Here is a 24,894-nt window from a genome sequence, read left to right as displayed (position 1 = left end):
GGCCCTGTTTCAACCGATCAATGTCAGACAATTAAATATCTGTCAAGCATGTAGGGTTCTTTTTTGTGAATTAGGTTTTCAACAAAATGCGGTGTTGTGGTTGGATGTGCCACAGCTAATGGATTAAAACGATTTTCAAGTGATACGTTATTTTGGTTCCCGAATGACGATAGTATTAAAAAGGATTGGTTTGTTGTGGCGTAGACGTTTTTGTTGGGATACCTTGTAGCGTGGGTTCTTAAATGAACCCTTTTATTAAGGATAGTTAAGACATCTGGTTAAAATACAAATTATTTGTAACATAGAAAGCGCAAAATGTACAAGTAAGAAATAAGACTGAGATTTATTTTTTTATTATAAATGATCAGTAGCTTTAACTAACATAAAAGTGCCCATCCCCTGTGAAATTATTGTAGTAGTATTAAGGAAAGCAACATGTTCTTATTTTACAGTGTATTTTCTCTAATCTATACTGTCATTCTAACAATTAAATATACTTTAACTACGTATTGTGACTGTTTTCTCTTTTTTTTTCATCAAATAATGCGTTGTCCTCTCGTCCACGGTTGCATGGAGCTAAATAATAAAAAAAAAGGTCGCTAAAAATTAAACATCATCTTGTTAAGTGTTCATTAAAAAAAAAATAAAAACATTATCACATATTAAAGCATATTGAGCACTTTGTCGCAAGAAATATGCACAAACGTGCAACGTGGAAAAGCAGAGAGACGCATAGGGATAGCCAATAATCTAAGTACACGCATAACAGATCTGACATTTTTAAATGAACCTGCATTATCAATATGTAAACCTAAGCCGCATTTAAATTTGCTAGTTTAATTATTATATAATATGTATACATTTATATATATATATATAAAACAAATATCTTTTTCGACCTAACGAAAACCTTTTTTAATCGTAATTATTCGAACCATTTAAATATGTACAATTCACATTAAATTTAACGCTATGTAAGTACCACCAAATTTAAAAGCGGCACTATACGTAATAACAACCAACATACGAAATGCACACACAAGGAACCATTCACTCATGTAAAACTCAGTTTTTTTATATACACATACAACACATGCCTTAATAAAGCACGAAATAACAAACAGGAAAAGTAAACTTGTTTGTACAAGCCGATAAATAAATAGACAAGTTTACCAAACCCGCTTATATTGACAATACTCGTCGCCAAACATTATGCATATAAATAACAAACACGATTTTGGCAAAATTCTGTCCTCTTCTATAATGAAATAGTAATTGCGGTGTTCATTCGGGAAGATTTACAGTTGGTGAGATGAGACGAACTTCTAAAAGGAACAAAAGTCCGCACTTTCAGTTTGAAGACATAATATCTTAGTAGGCAGACGTTAATAACACCCACATATCACATGATTCAGCTGTGCCGAATATATAAATTAATACGCGAGCTTAAAACAATTGAAAATACTTGCAAAACCCTCACACTTTTGGTCCGTACAAAAAAGAAAGGTTGATGACCCGTCTGGTAATTTATTCTAGTAGTACCAAAAGACAGCAGCAAAGCGGTAGTGGTTGTTTTGTTTTGTCGACACTCTTCTTCACCGACGATGATGGTCTTCTCAGTTACATTGGCTCGGTAGAAACGTCCGGCCCGCTGACGGGCAGTCACAGCTTTAGTTCGTTTGCTACCTTGCTAGCAATATTTTTAAATCCGATACTTGTACCTGCAATAAGACAAATTTAGTTTATTTTCTTAATCAGTCACCCTCATGTACCGAGTGACCCAATAGGACTGTTCCTCGGCCATATCTTGAGAACCTTTCGTCATATGACTTAGGGGTAAAAAAAAATTATTGGATGAACCGGTCATGAAGAATCGATGGAAAATATTTTCAAGTTCTAAAAATGACCAATAGAGGGCGTAACTGACATCTTAAATTTTAAAATTGCATTTTATTTAAATTTGGATAGTAAACTAAAAAATTATTTTTCACATTTTCAAAGAGAACCAGTCTATCATTTTCGTAAAAGTAAGAACTCAGTTATTTCAAAAACAAAGATGGCGTGGGGCGTTCAATTGTTTTTGCAATAACCTGCTTTAACTTATTAACCATTTGACCGATTTTAACAAATTTGGTATGGTTGAAAAGAGCATTCCTTGGGCAATGAGAGTCTTCTTGTTGCCCAAGGAATGCTCTTTTCAACGATACCAAATTTGTTACAATCGGTCAAACTGTTAAGAAGTCAATATAGTTAATTTAGTTGAAACCTTTTCCGCCAGGGGGCTAGTTTTGACACTATGACCCGAAATCCTAAAAAAATCAAATGGAATATGACTTTTTCTTTATGAAAAAGTAGCCAAATAACATCCAAAGAGGCCAGTGAAAACCGTTCTTCAAAATCTCGTTCCTAACCTCAAATATTGGGAAAATGAAATCTTATGCAGATTACACGGTAACGCCATATGGATTTATTAGACCAGAACTAATTTCCCCATTCAAGCACAAGCATCAAACTTAAAACTAAATACTCGCCTGAAATTCGTTTAAATCTGACACCATTAAGTGAAAGTCGAGGTAACTTGCACACTTCAATCTCCCACTGAACGAGACTATCCGTATTGGGATCGCCGTGCACGCAAAGCAACAAGAAACGCTCCCTCTGCTCGTAGTCGCAGTTATTCGCGTCGAGTACCTTGCGTATTTCCGCCATAATTTCGGAGGGGTCTCTACTGGACGTCGTCTTCATCGACCACGTGAATCGCAGCGAGCGCGGCTTCACGTGCTCGTCGTTCTGCGCGCCTCCACCAACGCCGACCCTGCAAGCACACAAAGGGCACGCGATCAGGCGACGCGAGCTACGATAATATGCGCAAGAGGCAAACGAAAAACAAAAGTTAGTGACAACATGGCTCCGACCCACACCTTTCGGGGGTAAGACGGGCGTTGGAAGCGATTTTTCTAACTCAAAAAATGAATAAATCTACGGACGCCCTTGCGCATTTCTATCAACTTACCCTACGACAGGTGAGGCGCCATGTTTACTGGCGGTTTGACCGGGTTCTAAACCTCTGAAAATAAAACGTTCATTGATGAAATAAAAAAATATCCTGGAGAGAAAAAAAGACGGTAATTACTTAAAACTGTTATGCGACACGATTCACAGATCGCACTTGAAGCTCACCTGCAATTTTTAACAAACTCAACGGGGCTCCATTAACTTGGCCCATCAGTTATGCATGTTTATTCGCGATTCAGATTAACAGTGAGACCTCTGGTGGCAGCATATTGTAATTACTATTGGTGGGATAAGTAGGATATACGACTCTAAAAGTGACTACACTTGCAAAAATTGCATTGCAGTTTAAAGCATCACATTTACGTTCAAGAATTTTAAAAGTGATCAGTGCAATTAAGTAACCAAGAATAAGGATAAGTTAAAGAATCATCGTCTAACACATGACATTTCCAAAGTTTTTAATTGTGAAGAGTGCAATTACACAATAGCAAAAAATAGGAGATACATAAATCATTCTTTGACACACTCACACTCCGCTTTGACTAACTTTCTATCAGTGTAACTACGCTCAGAACACACAACCTTCTCAAACATATAATTTGTGGTCAGTGTAATTGTGCCACGAGTAGTAAGGCCGTTTTAAAACAAAATCGACGTAAAGGAACGTCGGCGATTTGTTGTAACTGTACAAGCGCAATAGAAATTGGGATTTTTATTTGTAGTTAGAAACCATTTTTCTTAGCAGTCGCCGGTTGCTATTGTTTTTTGTTTGTCAATTTTTTTGCTTCATTGTTGTGAAAATGTAATTAGGGTTGGGTTAAGCGTCGTTGGAATATTCTTAAAGGCAAAAAAATTGATTCGGCTCAAAGAAGCACCAATATATTTTAACTAAACTAACTCGCTTGCCCCCCTAGACGGAAGGATCCCGCGACACTTTGACGATGCGGGATCGATGTCTCACCGAACAGTAAACGCTCCGCAAAAATGTTGACTCCCTCGCTCGATCCGGCCGCGAATTTTGTTGGGAACACCTTGATCCCCCAAAAAGCGCAATTTTTGTACGCGCTCCGCTTCGCGTCAGTAGGATTCGTACGCATTACGGACCGGGCTAATCGCGCGCAACGTAAAATTTTTTCATATCGCCCCCCTTCGCCCCTTACAAATCTTTAAAGTTGGAATTTTACCTAAAAACGACCTTCCAAGTGCACTTTGCACCCTCCCGCTACCTCCTCGGACGGTAGCGCCGTACCGAAAAAAATTCGAAATGTGCGCACCCCTAACGGCCACATATTCCGGAAGTACCGACCCCCGTACATGGACCCTCCAAATCCGGAAAACCACAATTTCACCATAATGGTAACAACCCCTCGCAACAGGTTAATTCCAATTCGATTTCCTTTGACTCAGATGCCTTAAATGAAGAAGTAATTATGGTAAATTTTTCCCATTAATACATATACCTAGGTACCAAATTTGCTGTGGCCAGCACAGATACCACCCACACACCTCTGCGCATGCGTGATTCTGCCCTTTAATGTCTAAGAATATGTTAAGCTGTTGAGCCATAAATAACAGTACAGACAGACAGAGTTCGATTGATTCAAGTTTCCGGTACTCCAAAACGTGTATTTCCGTCAAAAAAGTAGGGGGGGAGGGAGGGTCGTCGTTCTTCTTAATTAAAATAATTAATGCAAAAAAATTTTAGCGTAAATGAATTGATAGAAAAGAAAAAAAAGCGCGCACTTGGGTTCGAACACGCGACTTTTGCAGGATCTCGCATCACAATCGCGCAATTTTTTAGTTTAGGTTGTAGAAGGCGTCAAAATGGAAAAACGCCCATTTTGAGAGGGGCGGTCGGGGTCGCGCAGTTCCCAAATTTGAGTTTTCCCGCGCATTCCACCGCCGCACAAATACGCTCCTTCACGTTCCACGTGATCTCGAAAAAAACGGAATTGGATACTGCGCATCGTTTTCGACGTACGGATTTTTTTCAAAAATTTTCGGTTTTTTTCCTTCTTACGGCAGCTACCCTAACAGACGCCGTAGGAATTTTTTCAACCTCGCCAAACTTGCGGTTAACTATCGCCCTACTTCCCCTAGCCGGCGCCGCAACGCCCCAAGTTCGACCACGTGGAAGCGAAGCGGCGAATGTCATCCAAATAGGGTCATTTTTAATGAAATTAAAAATCAAAATCGAATTAACAATTTGCGTTTGCTATTTGAGGAGCGGAAAACCGAAGCTTCACTTCGACTTTCCACTCCTGTAAATTAAGTTAATTGCTTGTTTAAGCTAATTCAAGTCAGCTTCAGAGTTCTTAAAAAATAGGATCAAGTCTCAAAAACGGCAGGGTACATTAATTTTTTTTTAAATAATACACCACCACCTATATACGCCATTTGTAATTACACCAGCGCCTCTAGTGTTAATCTGAATCGCGAATAGCAGGTCGTTAATGAAGTCTGTTCGGTGAGGGACTAATAAACACTCTCCACCTTGTACAAAAAACAATTTGAAATATTAAAAGTGTTTTATTTACATTAAAGTAACAGCTTAGTACGCGATCAAAACTGCAATCTTTGTACAATCAATTACTATCGATATAAAAAATTCATTTATTTATGTACAACGAAGTCCCTAAGAAATACAAACCTAAACTTTTTAAAAAGTAGGAAGAAAAGTGTTATATATTGCACTAATTCGGATGAAGACAAAATGGAAGCTGAATACAATTATTGATAAAGGCTCTTTTTTGTACACCCTCTGATAGTCTAAGAATTAACTACATTTTTTCAGTCTTTTTTCACAAACTTTCAAATACTGAAAACTTAGGATTTAAATGCAAAAAAAAAGTTAGTGGACAATCACGGCATGCGCATTTAAAATTAATAATAATAATAATACGATTTGAACGTCATCAAATCTTACGCTGCTCCCTCTCTAATCGGCCGTTGATGCGGTCTCGTCGGGTCTTGCGGTCGGCAACGCGCTGTGGTACGCCCCCTCGGCCTCAGTGGTCGGCCCTGAACCAGAAATAATCTTGAGCAATTAGCATGGCCGATTGGGACGTACCACGCGCACACACACTACACTCAGACACAAGCCCCATACAAAAAAGATAGTACAACACGATACCTTCCTTTTAATATTATCGCGTAGCGAGTGACGTACATTAAAAGCAAGGGATGGTGGTTCAACACAGAAAGCGATAGTTTACAAGAGTACACCTCATTTGTTTTTTCAACCCTAATACAGTGTACATTGAAGATAATTAATCCGTATATCAACCCAGTAGAGCAAAAGACACACTTTACAGAGTAGGCCAAAGTAGGGTCCCTTCTTATGGGAACTCATGGTCAAACCGTTAGAGGGCGTTGTTTAGTTTTTTTACTTTATAGGTTATGGGTCACTAAAGAACTCGACAAGTTCGAGAAACGCCCCCTAGCGGCCAGATTTTCTTATAAAATTTGGTCACCATTTAAGACAAACTAGAAGGGTCCACTTCGGCTCACTCTCTTAAAATGATTAGACAATACAATAAGCACACGGTTTCCGACATTATTTACGTTCGACAGAAAATCATGCTCAGTTTCTTATACAAGGTGCAAAGTTCGTCTCAATTTTAATACTCCAAGCGGAACACGCCCCTTACTCAGAGACGTTTGTTAAAACACAAAAACAAGCGCCGGTATTAGTCGAAAGCTTTTAAGTCGGTGCGAATTGTACGTACCTTTTCGAAAATTTCGAACTGAGCTTCGAGAAGAACGACGTCCTGGCCGAGTGCGGCGAGTCCACCGGGGAGGCGTACGTCGCTCTCGTTCTCGTCTGTCCGGAGTGGAAGGTGCTTCGGGACGACGTATTGCGAGGGAATGCCGGTAGTCTCGTCGACGCTGGCGAGGCACTAGTTCGACTGTCGAAATAACCTAGCGTTAGCGGTTCGTCGACGCGCATTCGTCATAATCACGGCAATTGACCTTGAAGAGTAGCTTTATTGTACATGTGGCAACACTGCTAAAAGAGAACCAAAGCTACGAGGTCACTGCCATGATTTTGACGGCACAGTCAATTGTGTGATGGGTGCGTGTAAAGCGTAAAACGTAAGTCACAAGAACTATCCGTTTGATTGGTCTAAAAAGCATGCGGTTAATACTGTCGAAAACCTGCGTAATCGCTACACACCTACCTAGAGCGTAAGGGATCGGCGGTAGGCTCACCGGTGCTACTGCTAACCGAGGCGGATTTCACGTGACCCTTGTTAGGCCTCAACGTGTCCGTCGTGCCCCCCATCACCCCCCTATTACGCATGCCGATAGCGGATGAAAGAATTAGTTTCAAATTAGGTAAAGCAAAGTAGAATATTTCTACAGTGTGATGCGCTTAAAGCAAGACAGTATAAAGCAAAGTGGGAGAACTCGAATGTTACATCACACTTAGTAATGTTGATCTGGTTCATACACACATGCCCCCCCTCCCCCTCCTCCCACATACGTGCAATGTTCCTTTGTACAAACGAAAATGATGAGAATATTATCACATACGTGTTTTATATTTAACTAGTCAACATTAAATGTACTATCGCGGTTATTAAGTACGTGGGGGGGGGGGGGGGGGCAGATAAAGGACGAGATTGGGGACAAAAATTTAAGATGCATTGAGCCATCCCCTCCACTCATTCGCAAAGTTGGAGGCCTTATGAATGATTTTTGGTAACCAAAGAAATGCAAAACATAAAATATTCTAGGACCCAAAAAAAAGGGGTGGGGGGGGGGCACTGATCATCTCACGACAACATACTGTCATGGCGTGGTATGCCACATGAATATTTTCTAAGGAGATTTGTCATGCATGAAAGTTGGAAGTACTGAAGGTTTTGGAGAAAACATTGTAGGGGGAGGGGGGGGGGCAGATAAAGGACGAGATTGGGGACAAAAATTTAAGATGCATTGAGCCATCCCTCCACTCATTCGCAAAGTTGGAGGCCTTATGAAAGATTTTTGGTAACCAAAGAAATACAAAATATTCTAGGACCCAAAAAAAAGGGGTGGGGGGAGAGGGGCACTGATCATCTCACGACAACATACTGTCATGGTGTGGTATGCCACATGAATATTTTCTAAGGAGATTTGTCAGGCATGAAAGTTGGAAGTACTGAAGGTTTTGGAGAAAACATTGGGGGGGGGGGGGGCAGATAAAGGACGAGATTGGGGACAAAAATTTAAGATGCATTGAGCCATCCCCTCCACTCATTCGCAAAGTTGGAGGCCTTATGAAAGATTTTTGGTAACCAAAGAAATGCAAAACATAAAATATTCTAGGACCCAAAAAAAAGGGGAGGGGGGCACTGATCATCTCACGACAACATACTGTCATGGTGTGGTATGCCACATGAATATTTTCTAAGGAGATTTGTCATGCATGAAAGTTGGAAGTACTGAAGGTTTTGGAGAAAACATTGTAGGGGGAAGGGGGGGGGGGAGTATGCATACCCCCCAAGAAAAAAGATTTGATAAACCTTTTCCGAAAGAAACTGTAGTGAATTTTTGAGAAAAGGTAATCGATCCTTTCTGTGCTGGGAGGTATTCGATACCCCCAGACCCCTCCACCCTGCTATGGTCAGCCCCACGATTTTTCGAACATGAAAATTGTACTTAAAAAGGGAAAGTTTTGGGGGAAACATAATACTGGGGGGGTCTTGAATAATACCCTGCAGCACAAAGCCCCCCCCCCCTAACGGAAAAAGATTTCATAAATCTTGTTCGAAAGTAAGTAGTTTTTGACAAAAGAAATTGATCGTTCATGTGCTGTACTCCCACTGGTGTTCCCCACCCCCCAAAACGTTTACAACAGTCACTATGCAAATGATTTTTGTTCTAGGAAGAGTGTCCATACAATACAGTTCTAGGAAGTGAACGTTTTGGAGGAGCACATAATACTGAGGGTCTGCGAGGAGTATGGAATACTTTCCTCCACCAAAAGCAAGGTACAATCAACCCCTGATGCTGTATCCCCCCCCCCCCATATTTACAGCATAATTTATTTTAGAGATTTTCCATACATAAAAACCAACTGTCATGAAAGGTTTCCAGCCATTGACAAAAAATTATTTTTAAATGCCCCCCCCCCCTTCCCCGCGGCTTTTGGGGAAATTATGAAGTAGAACTCTGTGATCAACACTACTAGTGGCAATACCGAAAAAATTGTCTAAAATCCACTTCCCCAAAGTTATCACACTGCAGTACCAGTACTACGACAGCGCGCGCACTCTTAACTTACCCAGGTATCTCGGCAACCATGTTGGTTTTCTCATTGCTGGCGGTCTTCGCGTCGTAACTAATCGTCGACCGTCGACCAACCGAACCTCCTGAAGTCAGAGGTTGTTTCGACGTTACGGCATTATTCTTAGCAACGGTGCGAGGCTTACCTGGACTCTGTATACCTAAAAAATTCGAAAAACAATCAGTAAATAACCGACGCGCGCGCGACAATCCCTTAACTGTTTTCAGTCGCGGGTTTCGGCTGCGCGCTGGCGGGCCGCGCGTTTATTCGGGCGCTATTCTCTTTGATGGTCGCGCTGTCGACGGTGTTCTGCCGCTTAAATCCGGAGCCCTGGTGATTGTTCGTTTGCGGTACGGGAACCTGAGGTTGGGGACCTTGACGCAAGGTTTCACCTAAAATAGGACCTGTCAAAATTTTAAAATTTACTTTCACACTTTCGGATCAATCGCCGATCTATAAATTTGTGCTGGTCAAACCCCAAAATTTAGGTGGCCTACAGAACTCTACTAGCTACCTAAGAATGTAAAGTGCTTTTCAGAGATCCCCAGGCCTAAAGTCACTAGATATAGAAAGTACTGTAATCATCCGCCATTTTTGGGCAAATTTGCTGCCAACTTAAAACAATTGACAAATAAAATCTGAATAGCTGTCATTTTTTATAACCTAACTTCATAGTACTGTCATGTTTTATAAAAATATATACAGATATCTCCAAACAGGTGGAACAATCCCTAACATTAAAGTTACCAGAATCTGGTAACTTCCGCCATTTTTGGTCAAAAATCATGCGTTTTCTCTCTAACACACGAGCCCAATGGATTGCGGTACTTTCTATATTTAGTGACTTTACACAGGCCTATTGTAGAGCTGTCCAGAGCTTTCTGTACAGCCTCTAGAAAGAACCTTGAACAGTCTGGAAAACCTTTCCCGAGTTTTCTAGTGGATTATCAGTTGTCTAATCAGACCCACCCTTCACGACCAGCACAGCTATAAATCTAAGGGCCATATTTTTATGTCCATACCTCCACTAGATGCTCTCCTATTGGGCTTGGCGTTCGTCGCCGATATCGAACGATGGACGCCGCGGTGCGACGGACTCTGCGCCGTCGGCTGAGGAGCGCCGATCGCCTGCTGAGCGGAAATATTTCTCAGGGATAAACTGCTGCCGCTGCGGCTGCCATCGCTCTCAGGCTAAAATAATGGGATAAATGAGTAAATACTGGCGACACCAGGTGGCACTCACGTCTGTACTCTTTCTTCCCAAAAGCAGGTACGTGGCGAATACGTCGTCGTACTTGGCAGAATCCAAAGAGTTCTCAATGTCCGTCCTATTGTAACCGAGACACACTAAAGCTTCAATTCTTTTATGGTCGTTCATGTCCGGCTCAGGTTCGACGTAAGGCTTCAGTTCGTCATTCTCAAACCTTAAAAAGTTCAAGGTTAATGAAGGTACACGGAGTAGGGTTTTAAATCAGATCTGTCAATTTTGATTGACTAAAAAAATTGACAGATGAGTTGACACAAATGTCGATTATGTGAAACATCAACATGCTCTAATATCACGTACAAAAGAGATGCAACATCGACGACAGAACGACATCAATAGTAAGAAAATTAGCGAACTGACCCCACATACCCCATATTCATCCACTTGTCCTTCATAATGGTCTCGAGGCTGGCCCGCTTGGCCGGATTCAGCACGAGGAACTTTTTGAGTAGATTCTCACAATCCGTACTCATATAAAATGGAATCCGATATTTTCCGCGTAACACGCGCTCTCTCAGTTCCCTTAACGTTGAACCGTCGAACGGTAAGCTACCGGATACTAACGTATATAAAATTACACCTAACGACCATACGTCCACCTCTGGACCGTCATATTTTTTACCCTACAAAATTAATAATAATCTACCGACGAAACTAAACAACCGCCTTACCTGGAAAAGCTCAGGGGCGGCGTACGGCGGACTGCCGCAAAACGTGTCCAATTTATTGCCGGGCGTGAACTCGTTGGAGAAGCCGAAATCGGCGATTTTAATGTTCATTTCGCTGTCGAGTAGCAAATTTTCAGCCTTTAAGTCTCTGTGTATAATTTTCTTTTGATGGCAGTACTGGACCGCGGAAACGATCTGTCGAAATTTTGCCCTCGCCTCCTTCTCCTTCATCCTGCCGTGAAGGACGAGATAGTCGAACACCTCGCCGCCGGACGCGTATTCCATCACCAGGTACAACGTTTTGTCGGTCTCGATTACTTGAAATAGTTTTACTATGTTTGGATGATCCAACATTTTCATTATCCTTACCTACAAATTTTATTTGAGGTTAAGGATTTGCTTTGGTATTCGATTTCAATAGGTATATTAAAGAAAAGTAACAATTGCCAACTAAAAAAAGTAGGCGGGGACTTCTCTCAGCGCAAAAAGTATCTAGTGGTCCTCAATTTTAAAATTTGAGTCATGGAGAGGCTGGACCTCCCATATATAGTTTGCACCGTTAAGTAGAACACCGCACATGCGCAATAGCATCCGAATGTAAACAGCTGAAAACCATAGGCGGCGCAAGAGGTCCCTTTATATTAAATTACGAAGTACATATTTTGTCACTTACCACAAATTAAACAGCATTCTAATCATTACTTTCGGAAAGACCACTAGTATTTTATACTGTACTAACACTGTAAACCCCCCTACAGAAAACACGCCACTGAAATGCCAGGAGGGTCAATTGTACTGACAACTCAGTGCGCATGATCCGTGTTCTACTGTAGGCTATCTCTCTCACATATGTTGCGCCAGATTTAGTGGCTGTAGGCTGTATATTTCAAGATGAGGCCTTGATATGAATTGCATAATTTGAAGCTCCACATTTCAAATTTGAAGCTTGGTAGCCATTTAAGCTCCATATTTCAAAGTGAAACCCTTTATTTTTAAATGTGAAACATAAAAAAATAATTTCTTGAGAGATAATATCAAATTTGAAGTTTGACAGCCATTTTTAACTGCAAATTTAAATCTGAAACTCTTTATTTGAAAATGCGAACCATACAAAAATTAAAGGAAAATTATTTCAAGCTGAAATTTTGACAGAAAATTTCAAAATTGAAGCTTAATAGCCATTTTTACCTCCAAATTTGAATGTGAAAACCTTTACTTCCAAATGTGCACCATGAATACCTACAGGAGACTTACAAGAAAATAATTTCAAATTCTAATCTTGAAAGAAAATTTCAAATTTCAAGCTTGACACACATTTTTACCTGTAAATTTCAATGTGAACCTTAAAAAAACAATTTCAACCTTAAACCTTGACAGAAAAATTCATATTTGGAGCTCGACAGCCATTTTGAGCTCCAAATTTCAATGTGAAACTCTTTATTTGAAAATGTAAACCACCGACTTACAAAAAAATAGATTCAACTTCAAATCTTGAAAGAAAATTTCAAATTTGAAGCTCGACTGACATTTTTAGCTCCAAATTTCAATGTGAAACTCTTTATTTTAAAATGTGAACCGCAGAGACTTACAAAAGAATAGTTTCAACTTCAAATCTTGAAAGAAAATTTCAAATTTGAAGCTCGACTGACATTTTTGGCTCCAAATTTCAATGTGAAACTCGTTATTTTAAAATGTGAACCACAGACGTACAAAAAATAGTTTCAACTTCAAATCTTGAAGGAAAATTTTAAATTTGTAGCTCGACTGACATTTTTAGCTCCAGATTTCAATGTGAAACTCTTTATTTGAAAATGTGAACCACAGAGACTTACAAAAAATTGATTTCAACCTCAAATCTTGAACGAAAATTTTAAATTTGTAGCTCGACTGACATTTTTAGCTCCAGATTTCAATGTGAAATTCTTTACTTTAAAATGTGAACCACAGAGACTTACAAAAAATAGTTTCAACTTCAAATCTTGAACGAAAATTTTAAATTTGAAGCTCGACGGACATTTTTAGCTCCAAATTTCAATGTGAAATTCTTTACTTTAAAATGTGAACCACAGAGACTTACAAAAAATAGTTTCAACTTCAAATCTTGAACGAAAATTTTAAATTTGAAGCTCGACGGACATTTTTAGCTCCAAATTTCAATGTGAAATTCTTTACTTTAAAATGTGAACCACAGAGACTTACAAAAAATAGTTTCAACTTCAAATCTTGAACGAAAATTTTAAATTTGAAGCTCGACGGACATTTTTAGCTCCAAATTTCAATGTGAAATTCTTTACTTTAAAATGTGAACCACAGAGACTTACAAAAAATAGTTTCAACTTCAAATCTTGAACGAAAATTTTAAATTTGAAGCTCGACGGACATTTTTAGCTCCAAATTTCAATGTGAAATTCTTTACTTTAAAATGTGAACCACAGAGACTTACAAAAAATAGTTTCAACTTCAAATCTTGAACGAAAATTTTAAATTTGAAGCTCGACGGACATTTTTAGCTCCAAATTTCAATGTGAAATTCTTTACTTTAAAATGTGAACCACAGAGACTTACAAAAAATAGTTTCAACTTCAAATCTTGAACGAAAATTTTAAATTTGAAGCTCGACGGACATTTTTAGCTCCAAATTTCAATGTGAAATTCTTTACTTTAAAATGTGAACCACAGAGACTTACAAAAAATAGTTTCAACCTCAAATCTTGAAAGAAAATTTCAAATTTGAAGCTCGACGGACATTTTAAGCTCCACATTCCAATGTAAAAACTTTTATTATAATATGAGAACTACTCAAAAAATTATTTCAAGCTGAAAATTTCAATGTGAAACTGTTCCTTTTGAAATGTGAATCGTGAAGAACTACAAAAAATAATTTCAGTCTTAAAATTGGGACCAGAAAACCGTACAACAGGCAAACGTTAAAAATAAATCAGTCTAGACACTTTTTGAGCTGACAGTAGATGTCACCACTTAACTATCGTAACACAATTTTACAGATTGCAAATCTTGCATGCAAGACGCCATTTCGTTGGCAACTTGCAGCAAGTATTGCAGCCACGTGTCAATACTTACTTCTCTAAAGAGTTTTTGTAACGATCCAGGATTGAGTTGAGTCTTATCTATAATTTTAATAGCTACCTCCTTCCCCGTCGGTACATGTTTGGCTAATTTGACCTTGGCAAAGTTGCCTTTGCCAATGGTCTTAAGTAGCTTATACTTTCCTATGGTTGGTTCTTCTCCGACCCGCGTTCTATTACGTGTAGACGACGGAATCGAGACGGGCCCGACTCGTTGAACCGTGCGCGAATCCGACACCCAATTGTCGACACCCTCCTGCAAAAACGTTAAAAAAAAGTTTGATCATTTTGGCGGTCGAATTATGGAAGAGAGAGCGAGTAAGGTGATGGTTATATTTTATATCGACTTCCTTTAGAAACCTACAAGTACGTTTTGCGGGTAGAACCTAATATCTAATGACTAATTGTGGTTGTTACTTAATCAAGCGTAAATAATCCCCTCTACCTGAGAATCCTGCGAGATATTTCGATTGGGCTTAACCTTAACGACCGCACTTTTTCGCTGAATTTGCACGCGATCCTGCGCGTCCGAGGCGGCCCTACTTAGAATTTTGCCGGCGCCGTTCGGCTTGACCTGCACGCCGCTCGTGCTGTTCCTGGTTTTATTTCCCCGATCGAAGGTGTCGACGTTATCGGCGCGCATGTCGCTCAATCCGGGCCTGAGAAGGTTCTCGACTTCGTTGTAGCTTTTCAACGGCTCGACGACCGCGCGATGCTGAAACTGCTTCAGATCGATCTCCTGGGACTGCTCGACTTTTTTCTCGACGCGAGGCGGCGCCGTGTTCTTCCTCTTGATCAGCTCGTCGAATTTCTGCAGGTTTTTCTTCGATTTCGCTTCGGCCTCGCACGCAGAAATGTAGTCTTGGACTTGCTGCAGCGGGTTTAGGGTGTCCATGATGTTGTGGGTGGGCGGCTCGTCCGGTTGGGAGGGCTGTATCGCGTAGATGTTTAAATCGTTTCTTTTCGCTCTCGGACTGGCCACCAGGTTCCTAGCCTTGGTCCTAGTGTCGCCGACTAGCTTGTAGCTCGTGAGCTGAGACAGGTTGTCCTCTTTGTTCAGGTCGTGAGTGGCGTTGTTGGTACGATTTGATAAAATCGGGCTTCCCACGGGACTGTTGAGCGTTATTTTCCTGCTTTCGCCCGTCGGGCTGCTCAGAATCTCGCGCAGCTTGACGTTGCGACCGGGCGATTCGAGCCCGGGATCTGCGTCTTTCTGCTCGGTCGGTTGCAGAATGTTCCCGTGAATGTCTCGGTATCTCGCGCTTAGGGACTCTTTTCGGACGGGCGCGGATGGCTTTTTCGCGAATTCGTCCTTGTAGCGATCCATGTATTTGCCGGCGTACGTAATTCGATCGCGTTCGTGTTTTAGGCGCTGTAAGCCAATGTCGTGGTTCCGAGCGCTGTTTGTACTTTGAGTTGAACAGATGGAAATAGTATCTTCGTCGGATGGTTTCGATAAAATATCTTCGCTCATTGTTTCTGTCGCATAAAATCAAAAGACACAGTTTAGCTCGATCATTAAAAACATCACAATTAACCCGCAACAAAAGCCGCAAGCCTATCACAATCAAAATTACGAACTTAGCCACATCACAAAAAAAGTATTACAGACTTGATTGACAAACAAGCAGGTGCGGTAGGTACCTATCTTATCACAGATAAGCTATCACTGTTGAAACAGTCCAATTCCTCGTTGAAATTATTTAAAAAAACCCGCCGCACGATCCACACGTAACGAGGATAAAATTGCACTGCAGGTTGTCATTTGTTTAAATAATCGAGTTTGTTGTGTAACTACGATCGGCACACGACGCGATGGTGGGAAATGAGATGATTAACCATGATTCAGAATGATAAAAATTAACCGAACGCCCGAAACAACCAGTGGATATGCACTCGAATGCTACTGAAGCAATTACAAACATAAAATCACATGGTACGAACAATATAATGTTACCAAGGTCGCAATGAGAAAAACAGACATGGGATTTTAACCCTATTTAAAACTAAGTAAATTTGTTAATGATATCATTTCGAATACTAATTAGAGGTAATTATGCGAGCAGTAGATAATCGCTATCGTTGTGCAAGGTGTAGTTGCAAAGTGTGCCACCAGGTTACGCAGGGTACCGTCAGCAGTAACGCCCTCTACTGACTCGACCATTAGGTGTAAGTGGCACAATTTCGTCACGGTTACATTCAATGCACGCGCTCGTAAAATTATTAATTAACTTCCTTAAAGGTCGAACATTAAAAACGCATAGCGGGCGCCATTAAGATTTAAATTTTAGAGAGTTAAAACGAAGTGAGGCGTTACTTCCTTGTTCGGCGAATTAAATCAAACCACATTGCACCGGCTCTTCCGATCAAAATAATTGCCAAAACTATTGTACTTTGCTCAGGCGTCGAAGGTGAAGTTGCACACACTTTAGTGGGACTGCTTGATTTTAGAGTACAAGGAACATAGGGCAATGCAATCTTTATGGTAGTTTCTAGCGCGGCGATGCCGGAGAAATCAACATCAACTTTATTTTTTATGTGGCCCCTAAAAAAGTGCACACTCGGTACTCAGTAGGAGTTTTTATTACATATACAACAATATACAGCAGGATGGTGCCCTAATCCTCCAAGAAATTGGCCCGATAAGTATCCTCACACGATTAGAATGTCGTATGCAGGTGCACCATCCTGTTGCAACAAACAGACTTGCCAACTTTTGTTTTTTTTTGTGCCGTAGGTCATTGTATTCGTAAGAAAAAATGTTAATATATTTTTTACGAATATTTCATATGTAGTAAAGTACTCTACGCGTTTTGGATAAAAAAATTAAAGTGGGGGTGGGGGTTTGGGGGGGTACAGAATCAATATAGAGAAATGCAATGAACCTACAATCATCTTGAACATCATGAAAACATTTGTATACCCATATGAACCCACTCTTTGTGCTATGTTCTCCCTCAAAACTTTTAGCATTAAGGACACTTACTACTAGGAACAGTTTTAAAAAAAGACCACTAAATTTCCCTTTCTTTATGTATAGGGGGAAAATCTCAGATGTTCATCTCGTCGAATATCCTTGGATTTCTTGGATATAGTCGGATCTTCATAGTTATTGTACAGGGTGGCCAACTAAGAATGCGAGGTACTGTATCTGAGAATCTATCCATCACAGAGGCTTGCGCTAAAAAAATTTATTACTAAAATGGCCTCGAGAAAAACCTGGAAAATATTGGGTTAAGTGGAAGAGCAGAAGTAGGAGCTTGGGCAACTACTATCTGAAATTCGCCCTTTTAGTTACTATTGCTCTCGCAATGTACTCACTTGTTTTGTATACTGAAGTGATAATATGGGTGCAATATGTAACCAAATAAAGGTATTATTATTGTTATTATTAATATTTTTAAGTTTCTGAAATGACCGCTAGGGGGCGTAACTGCAATCTGGAATCTAAAAAACTGATGTTTCTGTGGATTCCGCTATATTAACCTAACAAAAAAATGTCCGGTCTTTTAAGTTGACGATAATCTGAATAATTTTTGTTTGACAATTTTTCCTGTATCTCTAAAAATGAAGTGGTGGGGGGTATTCAAAGGTTTCCGTAAAGAACACCTGTATCTTCGAAACGGCTGAGCCGATTTAAACAAACTCGGTTAGTTCAAAAGAGCTATTCTTCAGCTACAAATATTATACTATTTGAAGTTTTGTTAGTTTCACATATCACCGCTTGAGGGCTTTTTTCGACATTCCGACAAAAATGGTTAATTTTCTCAAAAAATTAAATGTGTTGGTTCGATTTTTTTTTCATGAAAAAGTAGCTAAATGATGCCTAAACAAACTCACGAAAACAGCATCTCGAAATCTTGATTTTTATATTTATTATATTTATTATTTTTTATATCGTGGTGGCCAGCATTTCGGGCATTTACGGCGGCATTAAAAGCTTCCTTTTTTAAATCGATCCACCTTAGGGGCACAAATTATATAATAAGAATAATTCCGAAAAAATTCGCTTAAAAAAATAAAATTTTGAGGATATAAAATTTTCTTTGGCCTAAAATTTAGGTTAGGAGCAAGATATCGAGATGGGGTTTTCGCAAGGTTGTTTAGGCATCATTTAGCTACTTTTTCATGAAAAAAAAATCAAACCAACGCATTTAATTTTTTTGAGAAAATTAACCATTTCGGTCGGAATGTCGAAAAAAGCCCTCAAGCGGCGATATGTGAAACTAACAAAACTTCAAATATTATAATATTTATAGCCGAAGAATAACTCTTTTCAATTAACCCGAGTTTGTTAAAATCGGCTGAGTCGTTTCGAAGATACAGGGTGTTCTTTGCGGAAACCTTTGAATACCCCCCACCACTTCATTTTTAGAGATACAGGAAAAATTGTCAAACAAAAAAGGTTCAGATTATCGTCAACTTCAAAGACCGGACATTTTTTTGTTAGGTTAATATAGCGGAATTCACAGAAAAATCATTTTTTTAGATTCCAGATTGCAGTTACGCCCCCTAGCGGCCATTGCAGAAACTTCAAAATATTTTCCAGGTTTTTCTCGTTGCCGTTTTAGTAATAAATTTTTTTACCGCAAGCCTCTACGATGGATAGGTTCCCAGATACAGTACCTCGCATTCTTATTTGGCCACCCTGTACATCCACCAGATCCATGACATTTTTTTGCGAATTCCGCCCAGATATATCTGTATGTGGTTTATAAAAATTGTTGTGTCTGATACAGCACCCCTGAATGGGGGTGCGAAAAATCGAAACGACAAAATTCGAAAATTGGAAAAAATTCAGGTGCAATTCTTGGTCGGGCCACAAAAATTGTTAGAAAAACTATCAGACTATTTAAAAAAAAAGGTATTCTTATCTTACAGTCCGAAAAGTGGCCGCGCATGCGTAAAAATGCAGACTAAAGGAATTTTTTTAAATTTTCAAAAAACCAAATTGACTCAAATCGGGAATTCTTTCTCGCAGCAGTGGGGGCTCACGGATGAACGTTTTTCAAAATCTGAAAGAGCATTCGAAGCCGAGCCCAATTGCTTAATTAAATTGGTTGATGGAAAGAAAATTGATCAAGCAATGCACATTTGGTCCTTTAGGCTTTGAACCTTCCATTGATTTGGAAAAAATATTTGTTTTGGGCCCTCCACCTTCCACTTTTTATGCATATTTAATTATGACACTGTGTATTAAGTAATAATACAATAATGCCAGCTAGATTGACGGATATCCTCCTGCTCACATCTGCTACTGTATACATTGGATGGATATCTACTGCAATTTCCCCATCCCTCCAACATGCTAAAAAGCAATACTACTTAGTTAAAAAAAAATACAGCGGCGGGGACTATTGTACAGGGTGGCCAAATAAGAATGCGAGATACTGTATCTGGGAACCTGTCCATCGTAGAGGCTTGCGGTAAAAAAATTTACTAAAACGGCCACGAGAAAAACCTGGAAAATATTTTTAGGTTTCTGCAATGGCCGCTAGGGGGCGTAACTGCAATCTGGAATCTAAAAAGTGATGTTTCTATGAATTCCGCTATATTAACCTAACAAAGAAATGTCCGGTCTTTGAAGTTGACAATAATCTGAACCTTTTTTGTTTGAAAATTTTTCTTGTATCTCTAAAAATGAAGTGGTGGGGGGTATTCAAAGGTTTCCGCAAAGAACACCCTGTATCTTCGAAACGGCTGAGCCGATTTAAACAAACTCGGGTTAGTTCAAAAGATCTATTCTTCAGATACAAATATTTTAGTATTTGAAGTATTAGTTTCACATATCACCGCTTGAGGGCTTTTTTCGACATTCCGACAGAAATTGTTAATTTTCTCCAAAAAATTAAATGCGTTGGTTTGATTTTTTTTTCATGAAAAGGTAGCTAAATGATGCCTAAACAAGCTCGCGAAAACAGCATCTCGATATCTGATTTCTAACCTAAAATTTAGATCAAAGAAAATTTTATACCCTCAAAATTTTATTTAAGCTAATTTTTCCGAATTTATTTTTATATATATATAATTTGTACCCCTAAGGTGGGTCGATTTAAAAAGGAAGCTTTTAATGCCGCCGTAAATGCTCGAAATGCTGGCCATCACGATAAAAAATATGTAGGAATGTCGAAAAAAATCCCTCAAGCGGTAATATGTGAAACTAACAAAACTTCAAATATGTAGTATAATATTTGTAGCTGAAGAATAGATGTTTTGAACTAACCCGAGTTTGTTTAAATCGGCTCAGCCGTTTCGAAGATACAGGGTGTTCTTTACGGAAACCTTTGAATACCCCCCACCACTTCATTTTTAGAGATACAAGAAAAATTTTCAAACAAAAAAGGTTCAGATTATTGTCAACTTCAAAGACCGGACATTTTTTGTTAGGTTAATGTAGCGGAATTCATAGAAATATCACTTTTTTAGATTCCAGATTGCAGTTACGCCCCCTAGCGGCCATTGCACAAACTTAAAAATATTTTCCAGGTTTTTCTCGTGGCCATTTTAGTAATAAATTTTTTTACCGCAAGCCTCTACGATGGACAGGCTCCCAGATACAGTACCTCGCATTCTTAGTTGGCCACCCTGTACATGGTTGAGGGCCCCCAAACCCCAGTTGTACATTTTTAAAGAAGAATACTGTCTGATTAAAAATATACAATCGGGGGAGTCCGGACCCCCCCCCCCCTCCAGTATACGCATATTTCCTACCTTCTAGACCCCCCAGTTGTACATTTTTAACCAAAGAGCAATACTGTCTGATTAAAAATATACAACCGGGAGGTCTAGAACACCCCCCAGTATACGCATATATCCTGGATAAGTGTGGGTATACAAATGATTTCATGATGATAATGATTGTGGAGAGGAGGATCATCAAATTTCTTTTTACTGGATAGCACTGTTGACTGGGGGGATCCATGCCCCCCAGTTGTACACTTTTAACGCAAGAGCTAAAAATATACAACCGGGGAGGGTCTGGGAGATATAAAATCAATAACCCCTGCAAAGAGAAATTCATCATCATGAAATCATTTGTACGAGTATACGAATGATATCATGATGATGATTGTAGAGAAAGAGAAAACGAATACCCCCCCCCCCCCCCCTCCAACAGTTTTGCAATGTGAAGAGCCAAGGCTGTCTGCAATGACCGATCGTGTGACGGCGCGAGCAAAGTAGTGTGGAGGCTTGTCTCGCTATCCTTGTTTGTCACTGCAATGATGCCAAACTGACATATGATGGGATACATTCCTTGCGCTGTCATTGTCACGCTGATTAATAAGTTTGGCAAGCATGTACTGTAATTTTTGGCATAAACAGGGGCGCGGAAATGTTCTCTTTTTGCCCTTATTTTTTTAAATTGACAAAATCTGTCAGTTTGCCTTACCAAAGCTTTTTTCTACAAATATTATTATTATCATTCACGTGTCTTCATTTGTCCGTACCGGATCAATACCTATTTTTAACGCTTTATGTAATCGGCGGAGGAAATTAGACCGGAAGGTGGTACCTTTAAGGAAGTAGCCGATACGTTTATAGGCAACCGTAAGAGCACGTAAACAGTGATTGTCGAAAGACTCAATTTGGGATTGAAGGTTAACGTCGAAAAGGAAAAACGTGCCGATTGATGTACTATGCATGTATAATAAAGACAAAGGAATGCAGGTCGAGCCTACTGGAAAATGGAAAACTCACCTGTCACTCTGGGACATGCACAGACAAGATTTGACTTAAGAAGCCTCAGTAATTCGTAATTGCATTACAGCTCACACTCGAATAAGCTCGAAGGTACTGAGGCGGGTCGAGTACAGGTAATGAATTTTTGATCAAATTGGTCAATAAAACAAACAGAAGTATGTCTGACGCATGTACTTGTGAGTAATTCACGCATCATTAATTAGTACTAATGTAAAACTCGCCTACGCGAAAATTACCTTTTTATTCTTCGCGCCCACGACGTATGGAAGACCATCGACTATGGCAACAACGACACCGTTTCTTGTAACGTGCACTTTTTGCGTATCACTCTGCCGATTCTTCTGCTTTTCGGCGGGCTGCTGAGACGACCTGACCATCGACTTTGACCGCCGAAGGAAACGCAGCACTTGCTGCTTGACCGATAGACGCTGCCCACGCATTTGCACGTACTTTTGGGCCTCGCCAACGGGGGCCTTTTCGGCGCGCGTCACTTCGTGCATTCTAACTTCCAAAACAATGCTCGCTGTGTGCTTATCAAGAAACAAAGGAGGTGGGCTGGCGTTATCGCAAGTCAACACCAACGAATGCGATATCAAGCGGCGCTCAAATACTCTCTTCTAATGGTGAAACGACCCTGGTGCCATTTACGTTTCCATTGCGGCGTATCCTCTTACAGTTGTTACCTTCATTTTCCGCATCGTTTGGAACAGAAAGTCTAAAGAAACCGATCCGAACGAAACAAAAAAAAAAGTTGGCCAAATACGGACCTACCACTTGTTGATTCATACAAATGACGCAACTTGCACGAATTTCTGGTTACATCAGACGGGCGATTATCATAAAATGACACACGCGCGAAACTTTCTCAAAAAACACGCGAAATTGCGACGCTATAAATACCGACGATCGATTTGTTATGAGCTTTATCCGGCGCTAATTAAATTAAAACTACCCCGTTAAAGAGCGCTTCGGCGACGTCTAGCACGCACAACGACGCTTCCTCGCTCGTCGCCAATAACGATTTGAACGTAAACAGACACCAAAAAAAGCTAAACGCACATTCCATCTCCGTTTGTCAAAGTAGGAGTGGATTTGCGAGACGAGCGGCATTATTATAAATTAATGTAGATTAATTCGAGGCCACTTTGTGCTCATTATTTTAATTGAGATGCGGGAATCGATGATGGTTGTTGCATGTTTAAACAAAGGAATTGCGCGATTTCGAGGTCGCCACTTACAAAGTGGCCCAAAAACCAAGGGAATAATATACGTGTCCTTGGTATCCTGGTCGCAGCACTGGGACAATTCCCATAAAAATTGTTCAAAATCGAAGAGTAAAGCGATAAACAACCGACGAACGAATAAAATCCAACCAATAGGGCAGTGTTCAATAAGGATTCCGTACAAAACATTTTTTATATATACAGGGTGGCTCATGAACAAAAGAATTTGTTCCCTTCGCTGAGTTTAACAGTCACCCAGTCAGTATGTCCCCAGTACACAGATATTGTAGAACAAGGTCGTCAAGACTAGGCATGGGAATTTTTTTTGATATATCGATAGGTATTGATAGAGCTAAAAAAATCGATATATCGATAACTATCAATATATCGATACTAATCGATAAGTATCGATAGTTATCGACATATTGTTATATCAAGGTTATCAATATATCAATAGTTATCGATATATCAATAGTTATCGACATATCGATAACTATTGATATATTGATAACCTTGATATAACAATATGTCGATAACTATTGATATATCGATATGTCGATAACTATTGGTACATGAATATCATGATGATGATGATTGCAAAGAAATACAGTCATCAAGTTTACATTCACTGGGGAGTATTGTTTGGCCGGGGGGTATTCCAGACCCCCCAAAACTGCCTTTTACCTTAAATTGACTCAAATCCGGAATTCTTTCTCGCAGCAGTGGGGACTCACGGATGAACGTTTTTCAAAATCTGAAAGAGCATACGAAGCCGAGCCCAATTGCTTAATTACATTGGTTGATGGAAAGAAAATTGATCAAGCAATGCACATTTTGGTCCTTTAAGCTTTGAACCTTCCATTGATTTGGAAAAAATAGTTGTTTTGGGCCCTCCACCTTCCACTTTTTATGCATATTTAATTATGACACCGTGTATAGCGGCCCACTAAGACCGATAAGTAATAATACAATAATGCCAGCTACATTGACGGATATCCTCCTGCTCACATCTGCTACTGTATACACTGGATGGATATCTACTGCAATTTCCCCATCCCTCCAACATGCTAAAAAGCAATACTACTTAGTTAAAAAATACAACCGGCGGGGACTATTGTATAGGATGGCCAAATAAGAATGCGAGGTACTGTATCTGGGAACCTGTCCATCGTAGATGCTTGCGGTAAAAAAATTTATTACTAAAACGGCCACGAGAAAAACCTGGAAAATATTTTTAAGTTTGTGCAATGGCCGCTAGGGGGCGTAACTGCAATCTGGAATCTAAAAAAGTGATGTTTCTATGAATTCCGCTATATTAACCTAACAAAGAAATGTCCGGTCTTTGAAGTTGACAATAATCTGAACCTTTTTTGTTTGAAAATTTTTCTTGTATCTCTAAAAATGAAGTGGTGGGGGGTATTCAAAGGTTTCCGTAAAGAACACCCTGTATCTTCGAAACGGCTGAGCCGATTTAAACAAACTCGGGTTAGTTCAAAAGATCTATTCTTCAGCTACAAATATTTTACTATTTAAAGTATTGTTAGTTTCACATATCACCGCTTGAGGACTTTTTTCGACATTCCGACAGAAATTGTTAATTTTCTCCAAAAAATTAAATGCATTGGTTTGATTTTTTTTTCATGAAAAGGTAGCTAAATGA

General features: G+C 39.7%; 1 protein-coding gene across 9 annotated transcripts in view; it reads right to left on the bottom strand.

The window, feature by feature from the left end:
• Positions 1-337: 337 nt before the first annotated feature.
• The window catches only part of LOC116172086 (serine/threonine-protein kinase MARK2-like), a 31,468-nt gene continuing 6,911 nt past the window's right edge, over positions 338-24,894 (bottom strand). The window contains exons 2-15 of one of the 9 annotated variants that reach the window (XM_031489215.1): positions 14,756-15,789; positions 14,306-14,566; positions 11,228-11,593; positions 10,917-11,179; positions 10,533-10,713; positions 10,312-10,480; positions 9,508-9,693; positions 9,435-9,449; positions 9,287-9,374; positions 7,197-7,307; positions 6,744-6,923; positions 3,014-3,067; positions 2,532-2,815; positions 338-1,721 (exon numbers count right to left, since the gene is read on the bottom strand). In XM_031489215.1, the coding sequence (XP_031345075.1) occupies positions 1,663-1,721; positions 2,532-2,815; positions 3,014-3,067; positions 6,744-6,923; positions 7,197-7,307; positions 9,287-9,374; positions 9,435-9,449; positions 9,508-9,693; positions 10,312-10,480; positions 10,533-10,713; positions 10,917-11,179; positions 11,228-11,593; positions 14,306-14,566; positions 14,756-15,784 (3,246 nt within the window). In that variant the 5' untranslated portion in view covers positions 15,785-15,789 and the 3' untranslated portion in view covers positions 338-1,662. Of the gene's footprint in view, positions 1,722-2,531; positions 2,816-3,013; positions 3,068-3,104; positions 6,037-6,743; positions 6,924-7,196; positions 7,308-9,286; positions 9,450-9,507; positions 9,694-10,311; positions 10,481-10,532; positions 10,714-10,916; positions 11,180-11,227; positions 11,594-14,305; positions 14,567-14,755; positions 15,790-24,894 lie in introns of those variants that run through there. The other 8 variants (XM_031489210.1, XM_031489218.1, XM_031489212.1 and 5 more) reach the window with 8 other exon arrangements.

This window comes from Photinus pyralis, unplaced genomic scaffold, assembly GCF_008802855.1.
Source record: "Photinus pyralis isolate 1611_PpyrPB1 unplaced genomic scaffold, Ppyr1.3 Ppyr1.4_LG5, whole genome shotgun sequence".
NCBI lineage: Eukaryota > Metazoa > Arthropoda > Insecta > Coleoptera > Lampyridae > Photinus > Photinus pyralis.
Note: the sequence above shows the minus strand (reverse complement) of the source record. Positions and strands in the feature narration are given on the sequence as shown.